The sequence below is a fragment of the Boleophthalmus pectinirostris genome, unplaced genomic scaffold (genome assembly GCF_026225935.1).
Source record: "Boleophthalmus pectinirostris isolate CB_2022bp ecotype Guang Dong unplaced genomic scaffold, ASM2622593v1 HiC_scaffold_11, whole genome shotgun sequence".
Classification (NCBI taxonomy): domain Eukaryota; kingdom Metazoa; phylum Chordata; class Actinopteri; order Gobiiformes; family Gobiidae; genus Boleophthalmus; species Boleophthalmus pectinirostris.
In genome coordinates this window covers 10,975,960-10,996,631 of record NW_026570994.1, presented here as the reverse complement: position 1 = coordinate 10,996,631, position 20,672 = coordinate 10,975,960, and the positions used below count along the sequence as shown (strand labels likewise).

Genomic DNA, 20,672 nt, shown 5'->3' with positions numbered 1-20,672 from the left:
GCTTTTTTACCTATTTATATAAAACCAAAAGCATGGTGTTGCCTTTTTCATTGGTGTAATGTTTCTAAATATAACAAGTTTTGCACACGCGTTTGCTGCTACAGGTAGTAAACAGTTTTGTTCGATATGAAAAAACATGGGGAGTTAATGAGTTTTACTTCATCCTGCCAGTGCTATCATCTGAGGACATACCACACATTGTTAATTAAATTGGCTCCTAAACTATAGTGGAGACAGCTTGTGTGCACCGCAGTGCCTCAATCTACCAAAAACTATGCAACAACATTCATTATTTTGTTCTGTCTACATATCTTTGTGCATGTTTACGGGGTTCAGAACACTTCAACTATATCTTCACAAACAAGGCTGAAGTCAAAACTATCTCTTAAAACTCAATGCATGAACACCTTACTTAAATCAGGCTGGCTGAGGTTTTGACATAATCCACGCCAATTACACATAGCAACTGCATGTGTTCAATCTTTCATGACTTACAGCTTTCCTTTTTGAGCTAACATTTGGTGGATCTATTCACTGTAAAAGAAAGTGTAGCTTTCAGATAAATTAGTGCCACATGAAGAATTCCAATTGTGATTCAGTTTTGGCTGTTAAGTTTCATATTATTCAAGGTATTTCACAACATCGAATTTATACTTTCCACCCCCCTCCTAGTCCATGCAGCCTCCCCCTTCCTCTCTTTATGATCTCAAAGGGGGCTTGCTTCACCTCAGTCAGGCTTCAGTGCTCCAGTCGGCAGCAGCAGCAGCAGCACAGCTAACAAGTCTTTGTGAGGGGAGAGGGAGGAAGGGAATGGGCGAGCGAATGGGCAAGCAGACAGTGTAGCAGTATAAGAGAGAGAGAGAGGGAGAAAGAGTGCGAGAGAGTGAGAGTGAGAGGGAGAGAGAGAGAGGGAGGAGAGAGAGCAAGAGAGAGAGAGGAAGGCAAGCATCATGGCAGCGCTCACTGCATCATCACGACACATGGGGATGTTTGGCTGCTAGTGGAAGCTGGGTGATGCAGAGTACAGATAGCCAACGACTTCCTGAAGACCTAATCCACGAAACAGGTCAGTGGCATTGTTTAAAAAGGATTATAATTAGACTATGGGTCTGGTCTATGAATGATGTCAATGCTTCTGCTGATGCTGTGTGAGGTTTGTCAATAAGAATTCCCCTGTTACTGTTTAGGATGTGCAACTAGGCTGAGGGAGGTAGTCCATGCATGCTGACACGTGAGAGCTGATTTAAAGCGGACAGGTAAAAAGATGTGTCCAGGAAATAGGCTACAATTAAATGCTAACCCTTTGTACAGTAATTATGCAGAGTTTTAATTCCTGAAGGAGAGAGACGCCAATGATTCAAAATAAAGAAGTAAGAGGGTAGCAGGCTAGCAGAAGAAAGAGGAGGTCTTTGCTTATAGAAGTAGGAAGTGGTGCCTTGGACCGGCATTCAGCTCTACTGCATATGATGTAATCCTATACCAGTCCAGCTCCCAAGCAGCCACCACAAAGAAGTGCTATAGCATTCATACAAATTCAGAAAATGTTCAGCAGAATATCAATACATGTTAGCTGTATTTTCTACCAGGGTCCATGAGGGATTCATGAGATACAATGATATATATCTGGTGGAGAGTAGGAGGTTACCAAATTAAAAAAAGAAGAAGAAAAAAAAAACAACTTAAGATTTTATTTCATAATGCTGACTAATCCAAGGTCACTTCCTGATGCTATGAGCAGTGCAAATGTGCTCCTTAGATTTCCCAAGACACATCATTATGAGTCACAGAGCTAAAATTAGTATATATTGTTTGTTTGGCCTTGAAAAAGTCACACTTTATATGAGGAAAGTGAAGAAAAGTGGGATGTGTGCTTTCACCTGTGCAGGTGTGACCAGTGGGCGGAGCACCATGATCAGTGGAATCTTGAAGAGGAAACATGAAGAGGGCCCCTCCTCACATCTGTCCACGCCCGCCTCTGATGATGAGGTGTCCTGCAGTGACAGCGGCAACAGCAGTGACAGTCTCAACCACCCTGTGCCATCTGGACTGCTTAACTGTAAGATCACGTGACTACTGAGCTGACAGGGTCTACTACAGAATGATAACAGTTTCTATTCGTTTTAAATACCAATGAGATTACATGTGATGTGCTAAATGTTTAGTCTCTACATCCTTACATTAAGTTATTTTGTAGGCTAAAGCACTGTCACTCCTCCCCAGCTTCTCTGCAGCAAAAGTCCAAGAGATTTCGCGGTCGAAACGTGCACTTTGAGAACGTGACAGTGTACTACTTCGGGCGCAGACAGGGCTTCACCAGTGTGCCCACTCAGGGGGGCAGCACCCTGGGCATGTCGCCCCGTCACAGCTGCGTCAAGAACTTCACCCTCCGGGAGTTCGCAATGGAGCAAAAGCGCAGCCACCGCAACATGCTCCGACACCACCTGAAAGAAGAGAAACTCAACGCCATCAGACTCAAAGTGAGCCATGTCACATACAGAGTGTATTACGGGTTTATCTCCATTTTTATCGGTAAATAGCATAATAAACCATGGTAATTTCACATATTTGGTCATATTTTTCTACATTTGAAATGGTTAGCTATCTGCTAAATCCTAATTAGCTTGTCTATTTACTTAAGTCTCTGAATATGGTGGTTTTCTCAATAAAGTTTATGCTAATATCTAGCTTTGCGAGTTTGGTTACTAAAAACGTTGTGTCCTGAGGGTTTGAACGTGCGTAGGCGTAGATTTTCACAAAGACTTTTATAATGTGTTCCGCAGCTCACCAAGAATGGCACGGAGTCCTCTGTGGAGGCGGACACCCTGACGTTAGACGACATTTCTGTGGACGAGCTGGACGTGGACAACACTGAGGTGGATGACTACTTCTTCCTGCAGCCGCTGACCACCAGGCGGCGCCGTGCTCTGCTCCGTGCCTCCGGGGTGAGGCGCATCGACGTGGAGGAGAAACACGAGCTGCGCGCCCTGCGCCTGTCCCGGGAGGAGTGTGGGTGTCGCTGCAGGGGCATGTGTGACCCGGAGACCTGTGCCTGCAGCCTGGCCGGCATTAAGTGCCAGGTAAATGGATCTGTGGTGAGGCCCAACTGTAATACACTACTACTTTTGTCACTCACTTATTGTGTGTTTGCTTATCTTACTGCCACATTAGCCAGTAATGTATCTAGTAGACTTTATTTGTTCGAGTTTAAATCAACAGTTGAAATCAATCAGTTGCTTAATTGATAGAAGAAACACATCACGTGATTCTTAAATCATTAAACAGAGTAGCCTATTGCTTCAAGAGATTTCCCTAAAATTTGTTTACACAGTTGTGTTATACATGTTTGATTTACTTTACACCATTTCATAAGTCTAAAATGACTCTTTCCTTCCACATTTGTGCCCAGGTGGACCGCATGTCCTTCCCATGTGGCTGCACCAAAGAGGGCTGCAGTAACACCACAGGTCGCCTGGAGTTCAACCCTGTGCGTGTCCGGACCCACTTCCTCCACACCATCATGAAGCTGGAGCTGGAGAAGAGCCGTGAGGAGCAACCACATCACCGCCAGCAACCACTGCCGCCAGAACATCAGCAGCAGCAGCTCGTAACCAACGGCAACGGTTTCCATAGCGACCCCTCCTCTCTGGTCCAGACGCAGCAACAGCCGAACCTCCAGTTCCCTCTCATGATGCACCTCCAGAACGACACAACGGACCCCCATTTGGATGACGAGGAAGAGGAGGATGAGGATGAAGACGACGAAGAGGAAGAAGAGGAGGATGAAGCCTATGAGGACGAGGAGGATGGAAGTAGTGTTTGCAGTGGCCTTTCAGACTGTAGCACGCACAGTTTAGACACCAATGACCCAGAGGAAGGAGAGGACAGTGAGGAAGAGGAGGATGAGGAGGATGACGATGGAGAAGAGGAGGAAGAGGACGACTGGGACTGCCCTTTACAAAGCACAAACGCACCTCCATACCCAGTCCCTCTCCCGTCTATTCTGACCTACTCTAACAATGCACTAACAAGTCCCCCCTTCTCTTACAACAGAGACAGTGAAAACCACCCCACTCTCCCCACTGTGGACACAGCTCTAAACTCCGATCAGGGCGTCCCGTGCCGTCTCCCTCCCCACCCGCTTCCCAACTCCCCAAATCTCTCACATGCACAGCTACGTGAGGGCGAAGCTGCCTCTAGTGGTGAACATTCTGCACTGCTCCAGAACAATCCAGACTGGTGTGACTCACAAACTGAAAATGTGGCCAAGGAGCAGACAGGGGAGGAAGAAGGAGAGACTTTGGAAGAAACCAATCAAAACGCAACTTAGAATCCTTTACAAATGTGATGTTCGATAAGTGCACTTCCATATGGAGCTAACAGACCATGAGTGGCACACAAAATGATCCAATTTTATCTTTGTTGGTTTTAAACAAAATACTTGGTCAATAACCTTTGTTGTTATTCTGTATTACATATAGTCCAATTGTTGTTCTAGTCTTGAGACACATCATTAGCATGTTTTCTTAAGCCAGTTTCTATGACAAGTCCATAAGGTTCTGAGGTTCTGGCAACATTGTGAAGTCTCATTACATTCAGTGCCACTATGTCTTACAGTTGCTGCTAATTGTTTTCAATGGCTGTCTGTACCGCATGTGTTCAGTTTACTTAAAATAGTTCACTACTAGCAATATGAACTGAATAGAAATTACAATATTTTACAGCCATATGTTAGTATCTGCAAAGGTTGATAGTGATGGGACATACACATTTCAGAATGTCATTTTTGTATTGTTTATATGAATGCCAAAGCATAAATAATTCAGCACCATGTTGTAATATACTATACCATGGAAAATTAATCATTTACAGCTTATAGTTAAAGTGACGCTCAAAACTGCCAAAAATGGTGCCATTATAACATGCTTGCTTTAGAGGACGATGTCATTTGCAAATAAAGTGTCTTTTTTACATCAGAAGTGTTTTTCTTTTGCTTCAGTCTCACCTTGGACGTCCAGTTACATACAGTTCAACCAGCAGATGGCGCTAGTGATCTATCAATTGGCTTTACTTCGTCCAGAGCTTAAAACGTGGAGACAAAAACATTTTTTCTGACGTCAGTACATCTGTTGATTGCACGTTTTCTGCTTGGGACACTGAGACATGAGTGTGCACAAATCTTGTCTTTTGTCAGTGAGCGCAAAAGCATTCAGGCCTAGTTCCGGTGAGATTTTGGCGCACCTGTCGCTTCTCTTGCGTCTCTTATTGGACAGGGCGTTGATGAGACCCCCTGTATTCGTGTGAATGGTATTTTCACATAGGCTATAGGATTATGTCTGTATTCCATGTCCTAACCACATTACAAACAGGCGCAGCAGCAGGTGTTGGGACAATAGAGTTTCATAATGTTTGGATATAGGTCTAATGGTGGCTTTTAGCTGCGTAACAGCGATATATGGGTTTACAGTAGTAGCCTATAGCCCTGGTTCTGATTAAGGACAGAAAGTGGGCACGTGACTCCCTCCTTTTCTTACATAATGCGTCTGCTGAGTTGTGCGTCCACTCCGTTAGCTTGTTGATATTGGAGAAAGGGAAGCCTGCCTGCTTTTTTTCATGCGCGAAAGGTATTGTGGGTAAGTGAACTTAGAGGCTGCTGATCAATCACAGGCAGGGGAGCTGTGATGTTACGGTTGCTAGGTAACAGGAGGGGAGATGCAGGAGCAGGATCTGCGCGCGTGGAGGGTGAGGAGGAGGGAGTGGGGTGGGGGCAGATTCGACTTTTTATCTGCTTTTGTCTAGAGGCACGGGTCACCCAAAACAACCATACTGTACCCTCTCATCTGTAGCTATTGTTAGTGCTGAATTGACTAATAAAAGAATTACACGAAGATTAGAACCATCAATATGCAATAGAGAAAGCTCGAAGCATGTTGTCACATTTTGTCATTTCTGTCTCTGTCTCTGAAACCGAACACAACAGAAATGTAAAATGTATATCAAATGAAAGAGCAACATCTCAGCCATTGTTTGACTTTTCATTTCATCTCTGTCTAGTATACTCTCAGAGTTATAAGAGCTCCAACACAAGGTTGGGGCTGACATATGCCTTGGTCTCCCCAGTGCAAAGAAATATGTGCTTCCTAAGGCTTTAAAGTAGTTAAATTGTCTTTACAAGAGGCACCTATTCAGTGAGATAAATTGCAGTAGAATTAAAACACGTAGTCCAGTTGCCTTTGTTTGACCTTCTGCCATCGTTTACCTCCTGTGTTAGACAGCCCAGCTGTCTGATCCTCCACCACTTGTGTGCACAAGAAGAAGAGTATACTGATCCGCTTAGCCACTTAAACACTTCAGCTCTCACCACAAAATGAAAGCATTTAGCATGCAACATACGCTTCCCAAAATATGTTTTATTTTGGAAATCTGGGTTTGTGTTTCTTTGCCACATCTTTGGTTGTAACAAAAAGAAAACTCACTTGTCACATTTTGCAAATTGATACATAGTTAAGTGTAACACATGAATGATCCTGTCAACCAAAAGTTCCTGTCATGTTGGAGCAATCATACGTCAGATCCACGTCACAGATGTCACTCACAGAGAAATCAAAACTGTAGCAAAGGTCAATGGAGAAAATAAACAAGCGTTTACAAAAAAATACGTCCTTTATTCTTTTGGCTTTAAAATGATATTACCATATGAGCGGACAGTAGTCACTTCTTGCATGCAGTTCACCAAAACACCACAAGCGCAATGAGAGATGGCTACTGATTGCTTCATGGTTTGTATCTACAGATATGGGAACCATGTTCGGAAACAAAATCTAAAAAAGTATGGAAATCAAAATAAAAAATGCACTTGTATCTACAGTAAAAATGTTATTTATAATTGGTAAGCAACCCACAGACCCCAGTTGAACACACATATTGTACTCTTGTTTCTACAAAGACGCACAAAAAGGACACATTCTTCTCTTTCACACACTTACATGTTTGACTGCCACACGTGGTTTTACACAGCAGTGGGAATTAAAAAGTGCTCTTACATCAACTGTAAGTGTGATGCATACTGTGGACCCAAATAGCTAGAATATATACAAACTGAATCACTACATGAATTCACTCGCTTCTCAACTGCAACAACGTGAACGTCATACAAACATCTGTGATAGTATATCCTTTAAATGTCTTTGTTATATATTGTCAGCAAGAGTGTATTAGAAAGATTCTTTTCTGTATATTTCATTACAATATTTTCTTTACAAGAACTCTGGTTTGAAGGAGGAGGACGACAACTGCAAAACAGGAGTGTGGGTTGCCATAAGTGGGCCTGGATCAGTCAGCTTGCATACATTCTCAGTATTATTAGTAGGGAAACAGCTTCAAATGGTCAGAAATGGCAAACCAGTGAGTACAACATTGTAACTCATTGGGATGCTACTGGTTTAGCCGTATATACTGTTAAATTGGCAAAAATCCTCCAGCAGTGACATTCTGGCCTTAGTGGTGAAAGCACATTCGCACAATAATGATGCAAAGTATAAAACATTCTTTCTCATAAAAAAAGGATTAACCCAAAAATGAGTACTTGTTATAGCGATTGTTAAATTCAAGACACTGGATTCATAGTAGCAGCAGCACTAGCTACAGACAACTTAACAGTACACTCAACTGTGTCAGATAGAACAACAACCAATGGGAAAATCACAAGCATTTTGCAAAGGCTTTTCACTCGTGTCTGGCAGTGTCTGCTGGATAACTCCATTTAGTCTTGTGCCCACTTTGATTCACATACGCATCTCCTCTCTTGGCGTGGCATTTTTTTACTCAATCACATACAAGTGAATGCACATTTTATCTATTCCTTCGAAACTGTAAACAAAATCTCGTCAAGTCTCTAATGCATTTTTGTTCATTTTTTTAAAGTCTATTTCTTTCTGTCTTTCAAGTCTTTGCCTTTGTTTTCTTTTTCTCTGTTGTCCTTCTCATATTTGTCCTTTTTGTCTGATTTTGTCACACTGTTGTAGGAAGGTGGGGAGGCCGTGGAAGGCGTCATGTCAGTTTTGTCAGATGTGGAGTTTTCATTGAATTTGCTGATGACCATAACGTCTTTATCTGGGTCGCGGATGCACTCCTTCAGCTGTTCCTTGTAGAGGGCCGATGCCTTCTTCATGGCTTGGCGGATCATATAGCGGCGGAAGGCCCTCTGGATCACTATGGCTGATACTTCCTCCTGTTTGCGTCTCAGTGTTGTGGTGATGGGCTCGTAGGAAACCTTTGAAGGATTAGAAGCCATAAAACGCTCCTCCATTTGGCCTCGGAGCACGTCCATCTCCCCACCTTCTCCCAACACACGCTTAGTGAATGCAAACAGGATGTCCAAGCAGTGGATCCGCTCACCACTAACCATAGGCAGGTCCATAGAGATAAGCGCAGCCATGTTGGGTTTAGGTATTCGTAAAGGTGGGTCCAGTGCATCTGCAAAGTCTGACAGTTTGCAGTACTCCACAAACTGCGTAGCATCAGGGTCGAAGCGCTCCCACACTTCGTAAAACATCTCAAAGTCATCCTCGCTCAGCGGCTCAGCACTCTCCTCCGTGGCCACGCTGAAGTTCTCCAAGATCACAGCAATGTACATGTTGACCACAATGAGGAAGCAGATGATAATGTAGCTCACAAAGAAGAAGATGCCCACAGATGGGTTGCCGCAGTTGCCTTTATAGGAGTTTCCCGGGTGCTCCATTTGGCTGTCACAGTCCGGCTCTCTCTTATTGAGAATAGGAGCCAGCAGTCCGTCCCAGCCGGCTGACGTGGTGATCTGAAACAAACAGATCATACTGTTCCCAAAAGTCTCAAAGTTAAACATGTCGTCAATGCCCGACTCCCTCTTCACGTAGGCAAAGTTTGACATGCCAAAGATGGCATAGATGAACATGACCAGAAAAAGCAGGAGGCCAATGTTGAACAAGGCAGGTAGCGACATCATCAAGGCAAACAGCAGTGTCCGGATGCCTTTGGCACCTTTGATAAGGCGAAGAATCCGGCCAATTCTGGCCAGACGGATTACTCTGAACAGTGTTGGGGACACAAAGTACTTCTCAATAACTTCAGATAAAAACATACCTGTTAAAAAAAAACAACAACAACAACTTTAGGACATTGCACAGAAAAATAATAAGGTGAACTGTTTCATTAAAGATAGACACTCACCAACTATTGATAAGATTACAACAACAAAATCAAAAATATTCCAGCCAATGGTGAAGTAATAATGCCGCAGTGAGATCATCTTGAGCACACACTCTCCAGTGAAGAGGACAATGAAGACCAGGTTGATCCAGTACAGAATGTTGTCCATCTCTCTGGTCTGGTCATCCGTCTCCACCATCATGGTCACCATGTTCAGGCAGATCAGGATCATAATCACAATGTCAAAGGCCTGCTTCGTGATGCAGTCAAACACGCACCCTTGAAATGCATTCTGGGAACAGAGGCAAAATAGTATGTCAGTGATGAAAAAAAGAAAGGCTAAAGAAGACATACAGTTCTACAAATGTTCATCCCTAGAATCTGGACTGAGTTAAGACATCAATAAAGTGATGACAGATGACTGGTAACACATGTAGTGCAGTCAAATCAATACTAATCAATCAGCTTAAGACATGTGTTGCTCGTATAGGACATATATTTAAATATGTCTCTTACTGTTGGTCGAGGAATTGGCTTCTGTGGTTTCTTAGAGCCCAGCTTCTTCATGGCATTGTAGTATTTCTTCTGTTCTTCTGTCATGAAGATGTCCTGACCTCCAAAGTAAAGGAAGCAGAACAAATCTGGTTACAATCACATACACTAGAGAGACGTTCATTGTGATTTGATGTTTATGTTGTGGCTTTTTTAATGTCAAGTTCTTTATACTATGTGCTACATTTATGCTTCACTGCCAATCACTGCTCATTCAGTCAGAGATGTGTCCTCAGGGAGCACTGGTGTTAACGCTGAACCACCATCTGTGTGCTGCTGTTGCTGTAGGCCTGCTGAAAAGTGACAGCAAACACAGTGATAGCCCCCTCCCCCGCTCCCTCTTCCTCCTCTCCTCCTCTCCTCCTCCTCCTCTTCTTCTTCCTCCTCTGTCCTGGGCGTGTCCAGTGCTGCTTGTTTGTGTTTGTTTCCAGACTGCATGCATGGTGACTATGTAGTGTGTGGGCCTGGGTCTATGTCACTGACTCATGTACCCTCTGTGTCACACTTAGCAGCTCACCTCGTGTAACATATATTTTACTATAATGATAGATCCTTTCTAAATATAGTGCTTTTATTGTATCTACTTATTGTATCTACTACCAGTCAAAAGTTTTGATTCAGCTCCCATTCAATGTTTTTTCTATATATTTACTATTTTCTACACTTGATAAACATACAGAAAACATCAAATATATAAAGTAAGATGTGTGGAATTATGTAGAAAAGGGAAAGAAAGCCTCTAATAAACTACTAATTTAAAAAAAAAAGTATAAGCAAATCCTCAAATTATCCACCCTTTGCTTTGTTGCAAAATATTTCGTAGTGTTATTTAAATTTTTTCTTTACTATATAATTCCATATATCCTCCCTTTTGTATATATGTAAATTGTCAAAAGTAGTAAACATACAGAAAAGAAACACTGAATGAAAGGGTGTGTTTTTTTTTTTCTAGCATTCCTTTTAGTTATTACAGTAAGTGTAAAACGTGTTCATTGAATGTTTCTAAATGTAACTTATCTTCTTTTTTTGTTGGTTGAAGTTGTCGATGATGACACCAATGAAGAGGTTGAGGGTGAAGAAGGAGCCGAAGATGATGAAGATGACAAAGTATAGGTACATGTACAGATTCTCTTCGTATACTGGCTGGTCTCCGATCTGGAAGAGACAAAAGTAGCAGAAGAGAGTTAAGAGTATAGCATAGCATAGGATTTGATAAGAGAGATGACACAGAGGAAAATACTTACATCTCTGGAGTCCACAGCCGCATACATGATGTCCATCCAGCCTTTAAATGTTGCCTTGAGCAGAAAGAAATTTACCTTTGTGAAACAGTTTGTAACTGAACTCATTGTTCACTGATACAAACATCTCTTACACAGTGAGTATCACACCATTGTTTTGGTTAGATCCTGAGCTCAGTACAGTCCTGATATAGACTTGGTTTGACCCTTTTTTAGTCATGGTCTAGTCTAGGTTTATTTCCTTGTACAGTCCCATTTTAATTCACAGTTTAGTTTTGTTTGCTTATGACCAAATTTAGAAAGTGAAAAAGGACCTCAGGGAATGTGAATAAAAAACATATCCCACCGTGTAAAATATATGGCAAATAATATAATAATCAGGTTTTAGTTGTGATACCTGCTATCAGCATGTTCAGGCAGCTAGATCATTATACTTGAGCCATGTAATGTGTATGGTGTGTTATTATAAAAGGATATGAGCATATAATTAAAGGTGCACTATGTAACGTTTTGGTTGGGGGTCCATCGCCTGCTTATTTCTCTGAAGATACCATCGCTCTGCTTGCAGGGTTCAGCAGTATGACATTAAACAGCTCTACCTTACATTTATTCAATTACGGGTGGTTTAATAGCTCAAAAATATCTAGAAAAACAGGCATTCTGACTGTGAGTGAGGTCGCCTCTCCACAGCTCTGACCTGTAATTTGGTATGGTTTGGTCTCCATGAAGACAGAAAGGCTTAAACCATACTGTGAAACATTCCAGACAAAGCAATAACATCTCCATGGTTGAAAAGCAGTTGATGGACCTTCCTCTAGAAAAGTTACACAATGCACCTTTAAACACAGTCATTTTATTCTGATGATCTTTTTTATACTTTTAACACATCACGTAAATCCACTCACCACTTGCAGTAGAGCCAGATAGCCTGCGCCCACATTGTCAAAGTTGATCTTAACGTTCTTCCACCGAGCGCTCTCATTGACCTTGCTTAGGCACTCAGACATATTGTTGACCACACTTATGGAGAGGATCTCGTCTGTGGTGGTGTTCACACAGTGAAAGTACTTCCCCGCAAACAGGTTGACCCCCATGATGCTGAAAATGAGCCAAAAGATGAGGCAAACCAGCAGCACGTTCATGATGGAGGGGATGGCTCCGAGCAAAGCGTTCACCACAACCTGAAGACCAACAAGAATAAATCAGTGCTCTATACATCAGCTAATGGTTCCTGCGTTTACCAAAATAGCAACTTGGGTCAGTGACCAATGCAATCATCTAATCACTCAACTTAACTTGAAACAACGAAATTGCCCTGTTGATTTGATAGACCAGCTATATTACACATTCCTAAATTCACTTAGAGGAGTGCTTTCAAATTTAATAGGGCTTAAAATTACAAATATAACTTTACAGAAGTCTAAAGAGGACAGTTAGAAAGACCAAAGTGGATAGGCGTGGAAGTTAAGAGTATTAATGTGAAAAGCAAAAACAGAAAATAAAACCTTATAGAGGCGAGATGGAGGCACAACATTTGTTTGACTGTAAATGAAAAAAGAGACAGACAAGAACAGAAAAATACCGGTCAAAGCCACGGCACAGGCAACAGCAGAAAGCAATGTCAGAAAGAGCCATTTATAAGAATACAAGAATCCAATGAGGCAATGTGAAGCATCATGCAGATAGAAGACAGAAGTGCTGAAGAACGAGAGGAAAGAAAGTCTGTGGAAGCAAAGATGGACATGCATTAATCATCATCAAGAAGAACATTTAAAAAACAGTGCGTCAGTTAAGAAGGAAGTAACTGTATTACTGAGTATTAAGATATTACTGGGTTTCAGAAGACATCACCACATTCTATAGGGCTAGAGTGGCATGTAAAATATTAAAATTGTATTATATATACTATATATATATATATATATATATATATATAAATATATATATATATATATATACTAAAAACTTGTTCTTGCTTATTGTTTGTAAAGCATCTTTGAGTGTCCAAAAAGTGCTATATAAGTCAGATGTATAATTATTATTTTAGTTCTTGACTCCCATTTGAGATCACAGTCTAGTATCTGAAAACCATGTTCTATGTTAAATGATTAAGCTAAACTGGCATTTGTGCCCAGTCTCGTTGGCCTTACCCTCATGCCCTCAAATCGAGACAGAGCCCTCAGTGGCCTCAGTGCTCTCAGTGTCCTCAGAGACTTGATCGCGCTCAGCTCAGAGTAGCCCAAAGCATTGGCCACCAGGCTGACCAGGGACACCTGAGTGGAAAATCAGGTGAAATGTCAAAACAAAAATGTATTACAACAGTTACAACTATTATCTCAGAGTAGGGCAGGACAAAATTTTAATTTTGATCTGGAGTTGTGTTTTGTTTAATTCACATATGTTTGCGTAACCCTTTAATATTAGTCAGGTCAAAATGCTCTGTTCCACCTTGTGATGTCATGTAGTGGTAGTTAACAACTACCTTTCACCTTTACTTCAATAAATATTGGCAATTCCAGGGATGAAATTATCTAAGATTCTTGTGGAGGTTTATGAAGTTTAAAATTGATTATTACCACATGACATCACAAGGTTTGTTTTCAGTTTGAGAAAAGAACTCATCCTAAATAAATTAATAAAACATAACTCCAGGTATGTTTGTGATGAGGAAACAACATTTAAAAACAGAATAATATGGGCTCTTTAACTAACAAAGAAATGTGAAGTTAAAATGATTGAATTTACACCTTGAAATCAATATGAACTACGTGCATAGTGTATCAATAGTGTACTCTTAAGAAAGTCCTGGCGTGATTTTTGTTGGCAGATTTGGAGCCCTTTGGCATTGAAAAATTACTATCTTCATTCAAACTTACATCTACAATGAGGAAGTCGAGCCAACACCAGGCATTAGTGAAGTACTTGACAAAGCCATATGCCACCCATTTCAACAGCATTTCCAAGATGAAGATGTAGGTGAACACTTTGTCTGCGTACTCCAGCACAGTTTTAATGTTCTTCCTCTGCTCAATGTAAATGTCCTCAAAGGCCTGTGCAGACATAACACTTACACTGTAAAATAATGCTAATATCAACTATACACAGTAAGGACACATGTGTAAGGGCACCTGTTAAATGTGCTCTAAGAGAAATACTCACCAAAGCACCACTACTGAGGAGGATCATGAATATAATGAAGGATTCAAACCAGTTATGCTCCACAATGATGAAGCAGGTTTTCCTTAGTGTCCACCAACTCTTGAAATTGCCCCCCTCTTCGTTGATCTGGCAACACTGGAACCTGCGTACACAGCCTGCAACAAAGCGACACAGGAACTTATATATTTCAAGTTGAACATAACAGTGTGGTCAACACATTTTAATATCCTTAAAAGTTTATCAGAGTCAAGTTCAGATATGAGGAAGCAAGAATCTCTTTCATAGTTCACAACACAACGATGCAATACAGTGTCTAGTTTCTTGTGTTATGTAATTGTGTTCTATAAAAATCTTATCAAGAGATCAGATGTTCAAGTAATGTAATTTCCTCTCACCCTCAGTGAAGCACGCCTCTGGGTCGAGGGACTCTTCGGGCTCAAGCTCAATTGAATCCACTCCGTCGCCTCCTGGAGGGCGGATGTCCACAGTGCTCCCCTCAGAGGAGCTCAGGTGCTGGGGCTCCACATCGAGCTTCTGCATGAGCGAAGGAGAGAAATCATGCAGAGAGTCACATATAAAGCCTGAGAGCATGGAGGGTCATAGGAGCCAACCTTCTGAGCTGGTACCATTGTGATCTCCACTCATTTATTCTATACACCAGTGCCATGGTTACCCTATAGACTGGGCACTGTTGTAGCTCACAGAGTTGGGCTCTTTAAATCATCATCATCACATGCAGCATCGATCAAATGTACCTACAGGCGTATGTTTAGGCTTTATCAGCGGCTAAGTTCAGATCATGGGAGTTTGGTGCTCTGTAGGTACGTTTGATGTGGCCTCTGTCTGAGGTAGAGTGCATGCAATATTCCAGTGCATTATCAATCCAAGCCTGAAATAGTTCAAGCAGAGCATGTGCTCACGTATTTTCATGTCCACTGACAAATGACCCTTCAAAAGTTTCACACTTATTACATTCCCCAAATTATCCTACTAAAAAAAGCCCCTCTTTCAAAAGTACCAGCTATATCTGGCCCATTTTACTCAGTGACATGAAAACACACACTTTTTCATTCCTTTAAAGCAGTGTACAAGCCCCTTCTGTTTGAGTTGAAGTAGACGGAGAACCACATTAGCTTACCAGCAAACACCAGTACTGTGCACTGTTTATAAGACAGCATGTGGTCTGATCCCATGTGTAAAAGGACTTATGTTTGGCCCATGCAATAAACATATAGGGCTTTTTCATATACTACATATGCTGTCCACGTGGAGGTACACAAAACTGTACTCAGCTGTTCAGCTGTTCATTTGACTCCCTGTTGAGATTAAAATGAATTTGAACCCTGACAACTACATGCAGTAAATGTGAATCCACTGCATAGGGGGATTTGGATGTTGTGGGTCTTTCTGTCTGTTTTTGTTGGGCAGATAAGGAAAGCTGTACAAAAGGAAACATGTCATCCTAGACAGTGCAGCAGCCCTGATTGCCGTGGGACCCAGCTAATACGGCATGGGAATGATGGAAGCATGCTGCTCAAGTGCATTGTTTTCTTAAAGGGAGTTTTCCCTTCCTTTGGCTTGGCCTCCATCACCAAAACACCCCCATATAGAGTACTGAGTAGATCATTATCATTATCATCATCAAATATAATTTAACCGATTTGGTTGGAACCAAAATACTAATATTTGCAGTGGAGCAAAAGTTAACAACACAGGCAAGAAACAATGTTTTACATTGTATATTGCTTTTATACCAGACTTATTCTGGTAGAAATTGACACATGCATAAGGTGTATAAATGTGTTAATGAAAACAAAATAAATCTGGTTCTAGGCACGTGGCATCGGCTGTATAGTATAGCTGTATCTTTTGTGGAAAAATTCTATTGCTTTTCAAAGAACATCTGTAAAATCCAAATTTAGATAATGCCATGTGTTATCTATTTTGCCGATCTGCAACTATTATAAGTCTCACTGAATAAACAATTAATAATTCTGCAAAAGAAATCTTTCATCATTCCAATACTGGTTTTCACAGAAAACATGTACGAGTGTTTCATGTATGTGTATGCATAGGCTATGATCCAAACAAATGAATTTTGGCAACAACTAAAGCAAAATTCATTCCTCAAATCTTTCCTCGCGCTCCTCCTCCTCCACCTGTCTTCCTTCATTCTCAAGCTCAGTGTTTCGGATGCCAATCAAGTCCCATAAAACAAGCAATGGTGTTGAAAGCAAAGAACATGTTCGATGAGGTAGTCTAGTGATGGACAATGTGGTGGTGTAGCTCATTCCTAATGGCTGGTAACTGCAATACAGCCTGATGCTCAGAGATAAATTATGAGAGGGGAGGGGGAAGGGAGAACTCAAGATTACAGCATTGTGTGTGCTGCTGTCTTAGGGAGAGGGGAGAAAGCAAAGAGGTTGGGCGGGGCGAGAGGGGCGGAGGGCAGACCAGGCAAAAACGAAAATGGGCAATCCATTGAAATTATGAGAAAAATATGTTGTTTATCTGTAAATGGCATGGGCAGTCCTCATACAATAAAGTGGTCTTACAATTCTCCTGTCACTGAAAACCGTGAGAGCGTCTGTAACACAGCTGCAATAACAAACGGGGTTACACAAAGTAAGTCACACACCAAAAGCCAGCAGTCTCCTCTCAATCATCAGCCACAAGGCACAATAGGAAGAAATGTTAGTCACAAACACATTGTCATTGCAGTAGATAGAACAATATATAAATACTTCAGCTGCTATCAAGTAGAAAAGTCAAACGCCTCAATAGAGGGTGTGAAGATTACTACGAGTGCTCTTATCTATTGTAAAGAGGCATACGGCGCCAGGGCTGTAAATAGTCCTATGGGTTGTTTTGAAACGAGGGAATTGGCACCACACCCAGAGTGGCAGGTTGACATCACCAGGGATCACAGTCCCTGTGCTCTGTCAGCCTGGCAACACTTAGCAAACAGCTAGTCATAAAGCTATTTTATACACTATTTATGTTCAATCTGCTGCCTCTGTTTATATTGAGAACCTCTCAGTAGCTGTGTGCGCTATGACTCAGCAGATTCAGTCTGCCTCAGTCAAAATGGTAAATTACTTATTCACAGTCTAATACTAACCGACCATATCTTACCTCTTTGCTGCCCTCTATATCTGATGAGTCACTGCTGAAATCTTCTGTATTGAGGTTCTCAAAGTCCGACTCGCCCACAGCTATAGGCACAGTGACAGTGAGCGTGGGGTTATGAATGAAGGACATGTAGTCACACTCCTCTATGGGGTATTTCCCTGTGTCCCCACCAACAGCCACCACCAGGCCTCCAGGCCTCCCATTGCCCTCTGTCATGTACACCCCACTGGGGTCTTTGGTGATCTCCACTGACGTGTGGTTGGAGATGCAGTTGCCTTTTCCATTGCTGTGCAGTTCATCCAGAGGTTTGCTCTCCTCTGCCAGTGCAGAACCTTTCCCACCTCCACCAAAGAAAAGGCTCCGGAAAAAACTGCGAACTAAAGATTTGACAAAGGCAAAGCCTCTCTGGATCCGACCCACTGCGATCTGCAGGTTGTTCATTTCACTGTCGTCGTCTGTTGCCGCCAAGTTGTCAGCACTGAACGAGCTCAGAAGTAAAGCCAGGAACAAGTTCAGAACCTTCAGAACAAGAAAAATAATTCAAGTGATCAGCATTAGGACACTTGCATCTAAGGAATATTTAGACATGGTTATATTAATGCTGTCGACATAAGTGTTTCATTATCATTGTGGTATCAAAATCAGAATTGAAATCAAGCTGACACTGTATCACTCCTAAACATACAATACTATAGGAATAGTCCATACCACTAGGTTTCCAATGACCATGACCATCATAAAGACTATGAGGCACATGGACTGCCCTGCCACTTCCATGCAGTCCCACATGGTCTCGATCCACTCTCCACACAGCACCCGGAACACGATGAGGAACGAGTGGAAGAAGTCGTGCATGTGCCACCGTGGCAGCTCACAGTCCTCTGAGATCTTGCACACACATTCCTTGTAGCTCTTCCCAAAAAGCTGCATCCCCACCACAGCAAAAATGAAGACGATAATGGCAAGGACCAAGGTCAGGTTTCCTAGAGCACCCACTGAGTTACCGATGATCTTAATGAGCATGTTTAGGGTGGGCCATGACTTAGCCAGTTTGAAGACTCTTAGCTGGAACAAACAAGGAAAATTAGTTGGAAATGAATGTGCATATATGGTGACATTTTATAAAAGAAATGCAATAATCTTCTACTGTATGCTCAAAGTTTATAATTTTGTGCATTATTTGTAAGCTACTACTATAGTCTCAGCTGCCCAGAAATGGATTGGACATTGTCTTACCCATAGCACAGTGTGTGTGTATGTGTGTGTGTGTGTGTGTGTGTGTGTATATATATATATTATAAATGTAATAAATACTTTTAAATTCAATGTTTCATTATTAAAAATCAAAAGAGTCTTACCAATCGAAATGACCTGAGAACAGACAGGCCTTCCACATTTGCCAAACCGAGCTCCATCAAGCTCAAGCTAACAATAATGCCGTCAAAGATGTTCCAACCCTCCTGGAAGTAATAATAGGGGTCCAACGCAATGATCTTAAAACACATTTCTGCTGTAAAAATACCTGTGAACACCTGGAAAAAGAAGAGAAAAATAATTCATGAATTCTGACATATTATAAACAATTATTTCTAAATCTGTTATAATACTTGCCAGGTTTCCAACACTAAGGACGTTATCAAACTCTTTAGTCATCGGGTAGTGCTCCATTGCCATGAAGAGGGTGTTGAGGACGATGCAAATAGTGATGGCCAAATCTACAAATGGGTCCATAACCACCATGCTGACGATTTCTTTGATTTTAAGCCAGGCTGGATTACAGTCCCAGATCAAACAAGTGTTGGCAAATCTGTACCAGCAGGGAGGACACTTCTGTCTGGATTCCTCAAGTTCTGAAACAAAAAATGTTATCATTTATCATTCCTACTAACTGTTAGACATAGTTAGATGTTCTTACATCCTCAAAAACATGCCTGGAGTTGTATTTTGCTACATTTACAGTACTGTTTTTGGAATAATGTCAGAATATGCCTGTAACCAAAATAAACAAATCAATCAGTCAGTCAAGTTAACGGCTATCTTTTACCTTTTGTTCAGTACAGATTGGCAATTCCACGGCTGAAAAAATGAAAATGATTCTAGTGAAGATGTATACAGTTTTAAAACACAGTGGGGCATTTCCTATATTACCACATGACATCACAAGCTGGCACAGACTGTCTTCTGTTTGAGAGAAGTCGTCAGTTTGGGTTTGGGTGTTTAACATGTGTGAATGAAACAAAACACAACTCCAGGTATGTTTTTGATGAGGAAACAACATTATAACATACATCCTTAGCCTTAAGTCTTAAGTCTTAAATCAGCCTTAAGTAATTCTTATTTCAGACCTTCCATGGTGTTGGTCAGGATACTAGCCACACTCATAGCTCGTGGTCTGCCCCCTGGTTCATCTAAATAATCCATGGACGGTTGATGGAAGGAACGCCTCTTCTTCAGGTCTGTGTCAGTGGTTGTGCCCTGAAATTAAAGCACATTTAAATTAAGTAACTTTTGTCATAATGTTCTTTCTCAAACAAGTAATTGGTTTAAGATTCATAAGCAGTTTAGCCCAAATTAAAGTAAAATTATGTTATATTATGTTAAATATGCATTAGTTGTCAAATAAAAAATATAAACTGTTAAAGGTGCATTGTGTAACTTTTATGGTAGAGGATCTGTCAGATGCTTTTCTGCGTAGATGTTATTGCTTTGTCTGGAATGTTTCACAGTATGGCATTAAACTTTTCTATCTTCATGGAGACCAAACCAGACTAAGTTACAAGTCAGATCTGTGGAGAGGCAACCGCGTTCACAGTCAAAATGCTAGTTTTTCTAGGTATTTTTGAGCTATAAAACCACCTGCAATTTGATAAATGTAAGGTAGAGCTGTTTAATGTCATACTGTGGAACATTCCAGGCAGAGCAATGAAACATAGAAACAAGCAGGTGACGGACCCCTAACCAAAAAAGTGAGACAGTACATCTTTAAACAGAGCTGTGAGTGAAACAATAAAAAGAGAAATGGGAAAATAAAGCATGAAAGCGACAAGTCACCTCAGGCAGCAGGAGACCTACAGGAGAGGTAGTGACAGAAGTCCCCCCGACCAGAGACACAACTCCATTGCAGTCTACAGCACAGTGCATTTTGCCGTTGGCGGGCAGCATGACCCGGGGCGCCCCCAGGCTCGTCTGACTGATGGCACTGCAACGACGCTCCAACCGCCGAGGCAGGAACAGAGATCCCCGTCTGCTGTCGTTCTCCTCAAACGTGCTGTGCTCATCGTCTGCAAAGTCATTCTCCGAGCCCATGTCTCGAGCCCTGCCACGAAAGCTGAACAGGCTGGCTCTGCTGTTCCTCCGGGGGGAGAAGAGGGAGCCCCGAATACTGAGCAGAGACTGACACACACA

The 20,672-nt window shown here is 41.7% G+C and overlaps 2 protein-coding genes across 2 annotated transcripts in view; one reads left to right on the top strand and one right to left on the bottom strand.

The window, feature by feature from the left end:
* Positions 1–1,893: 1,893 nt before the first annotated feature.
* Positions 1,894–4,459, top strand: LOC110153205 (cysteine/serine-rich nuclear protein 3-like). Its single transcript, XM_020917084.2, has 4 exons — positions 1,894–2,056; positions 2,221–2,477; positions 2,781–3,092; positions 3,407–4,459. The coding sequence occupies exons 1-4, from the start codon at positions 1,909–1,911 to the stop codon at positions 4,325–4,327; spliced, it is 1,638 nt and encodes a 545-aa protein (XP_020772743.2). The 5' UTR covers positions 1,894–1,908; the 3' UTR covers positions 4,328–4,459.
* A 2,469-nt stretch (positions 4,460–6,928) lies between these two features.
* Positions 6,929–20,672, bottom strand: part of scn1lab (sodium channel, voltage-gated, type I like, alpha b) — a 35,345-nt gene continuing 21,601 nt past the window's right edge. The window contains exons 12-27 of the mRNA XM_055163132.1: positions 20,319–20,660; positions 19,613–19,742; positions 18,879–19,117; positions 18,626–18,799; positions 17,976–18,332; positions 17,271–17,786; positions 14,531–14,669; positions 14,136–14,290; positions 13,853–14,026; positions 13,127–13,249; positions 11,882–12,157; positions 10,980–11,033; positions 10,753–10,890; positions 9,700–9,804; positions 9,205–9,475; positions 6,929–9,117 (exon numbers count right to left, since the gene is read on the bottom strand). Of these exons, the coding sequence (XP_055019107.1) occupies positions 7,922–9,117; positions 9,205–9,475; positions 9,700–9,804; positions 10,753–10,890; positions 10,980–11,033; positions 11,882–12,157; positions 13,127–13,249; positions 13,853–14,026; positions 14,136–14,290; positions 14,531–14,669; positions 17,271–17,786; positions 17,976–18,332; positions 18,626–18,799; positions 18,879–19,117; positions 19,613–19,742; positions 20,319–20,660 (4,389 nt within the window). The 3' untranslated portion in view covers positions 6,929–7,921. The remainder of the gene's footprint in view (positions 9,118–9,204; positions 9,476–9,699; positions 9,805–10,752; positions 10,891–10,979; positions 11,034–11,881; positions 12,158–13,126; positions 13,250–13,852; positions 14,027–14,135; positions 14,291–14,530; positions 14,670–17,270; positions 17,787–17,975; positions 18,333–18,625; positions 18,800–18,878; positions 19,118–19,612; positions 19,743–20,318; positions 20,661–20,672) is intronic.

Excerpts from the sequence above, each read along its gene's own strand:
- LOC110153205 (XM_020917084.2), top strand. The coding sequence starts at position 1,909 with ATGATCAGTGGAATCTTGAAGAGGAAACATGAAGAGGGCCCCTCCTCA. Across the intron at positions 2,057-2,220 it reads GCCATCTGGACTGCTTAACT|CTTCTCTGCAGCAAAAGTCC; the intron begins GTAAGATCACGT and ends ACTCCTCCCCAG. Across the intron at positions 3,093-3,406 it reads GCCAGGTAAATGGATCTGTG|GTGGACCGCATGTCCTTCCC; the intron begins GTGAGGCCCAAC and ends ATTTGTGCCCAG.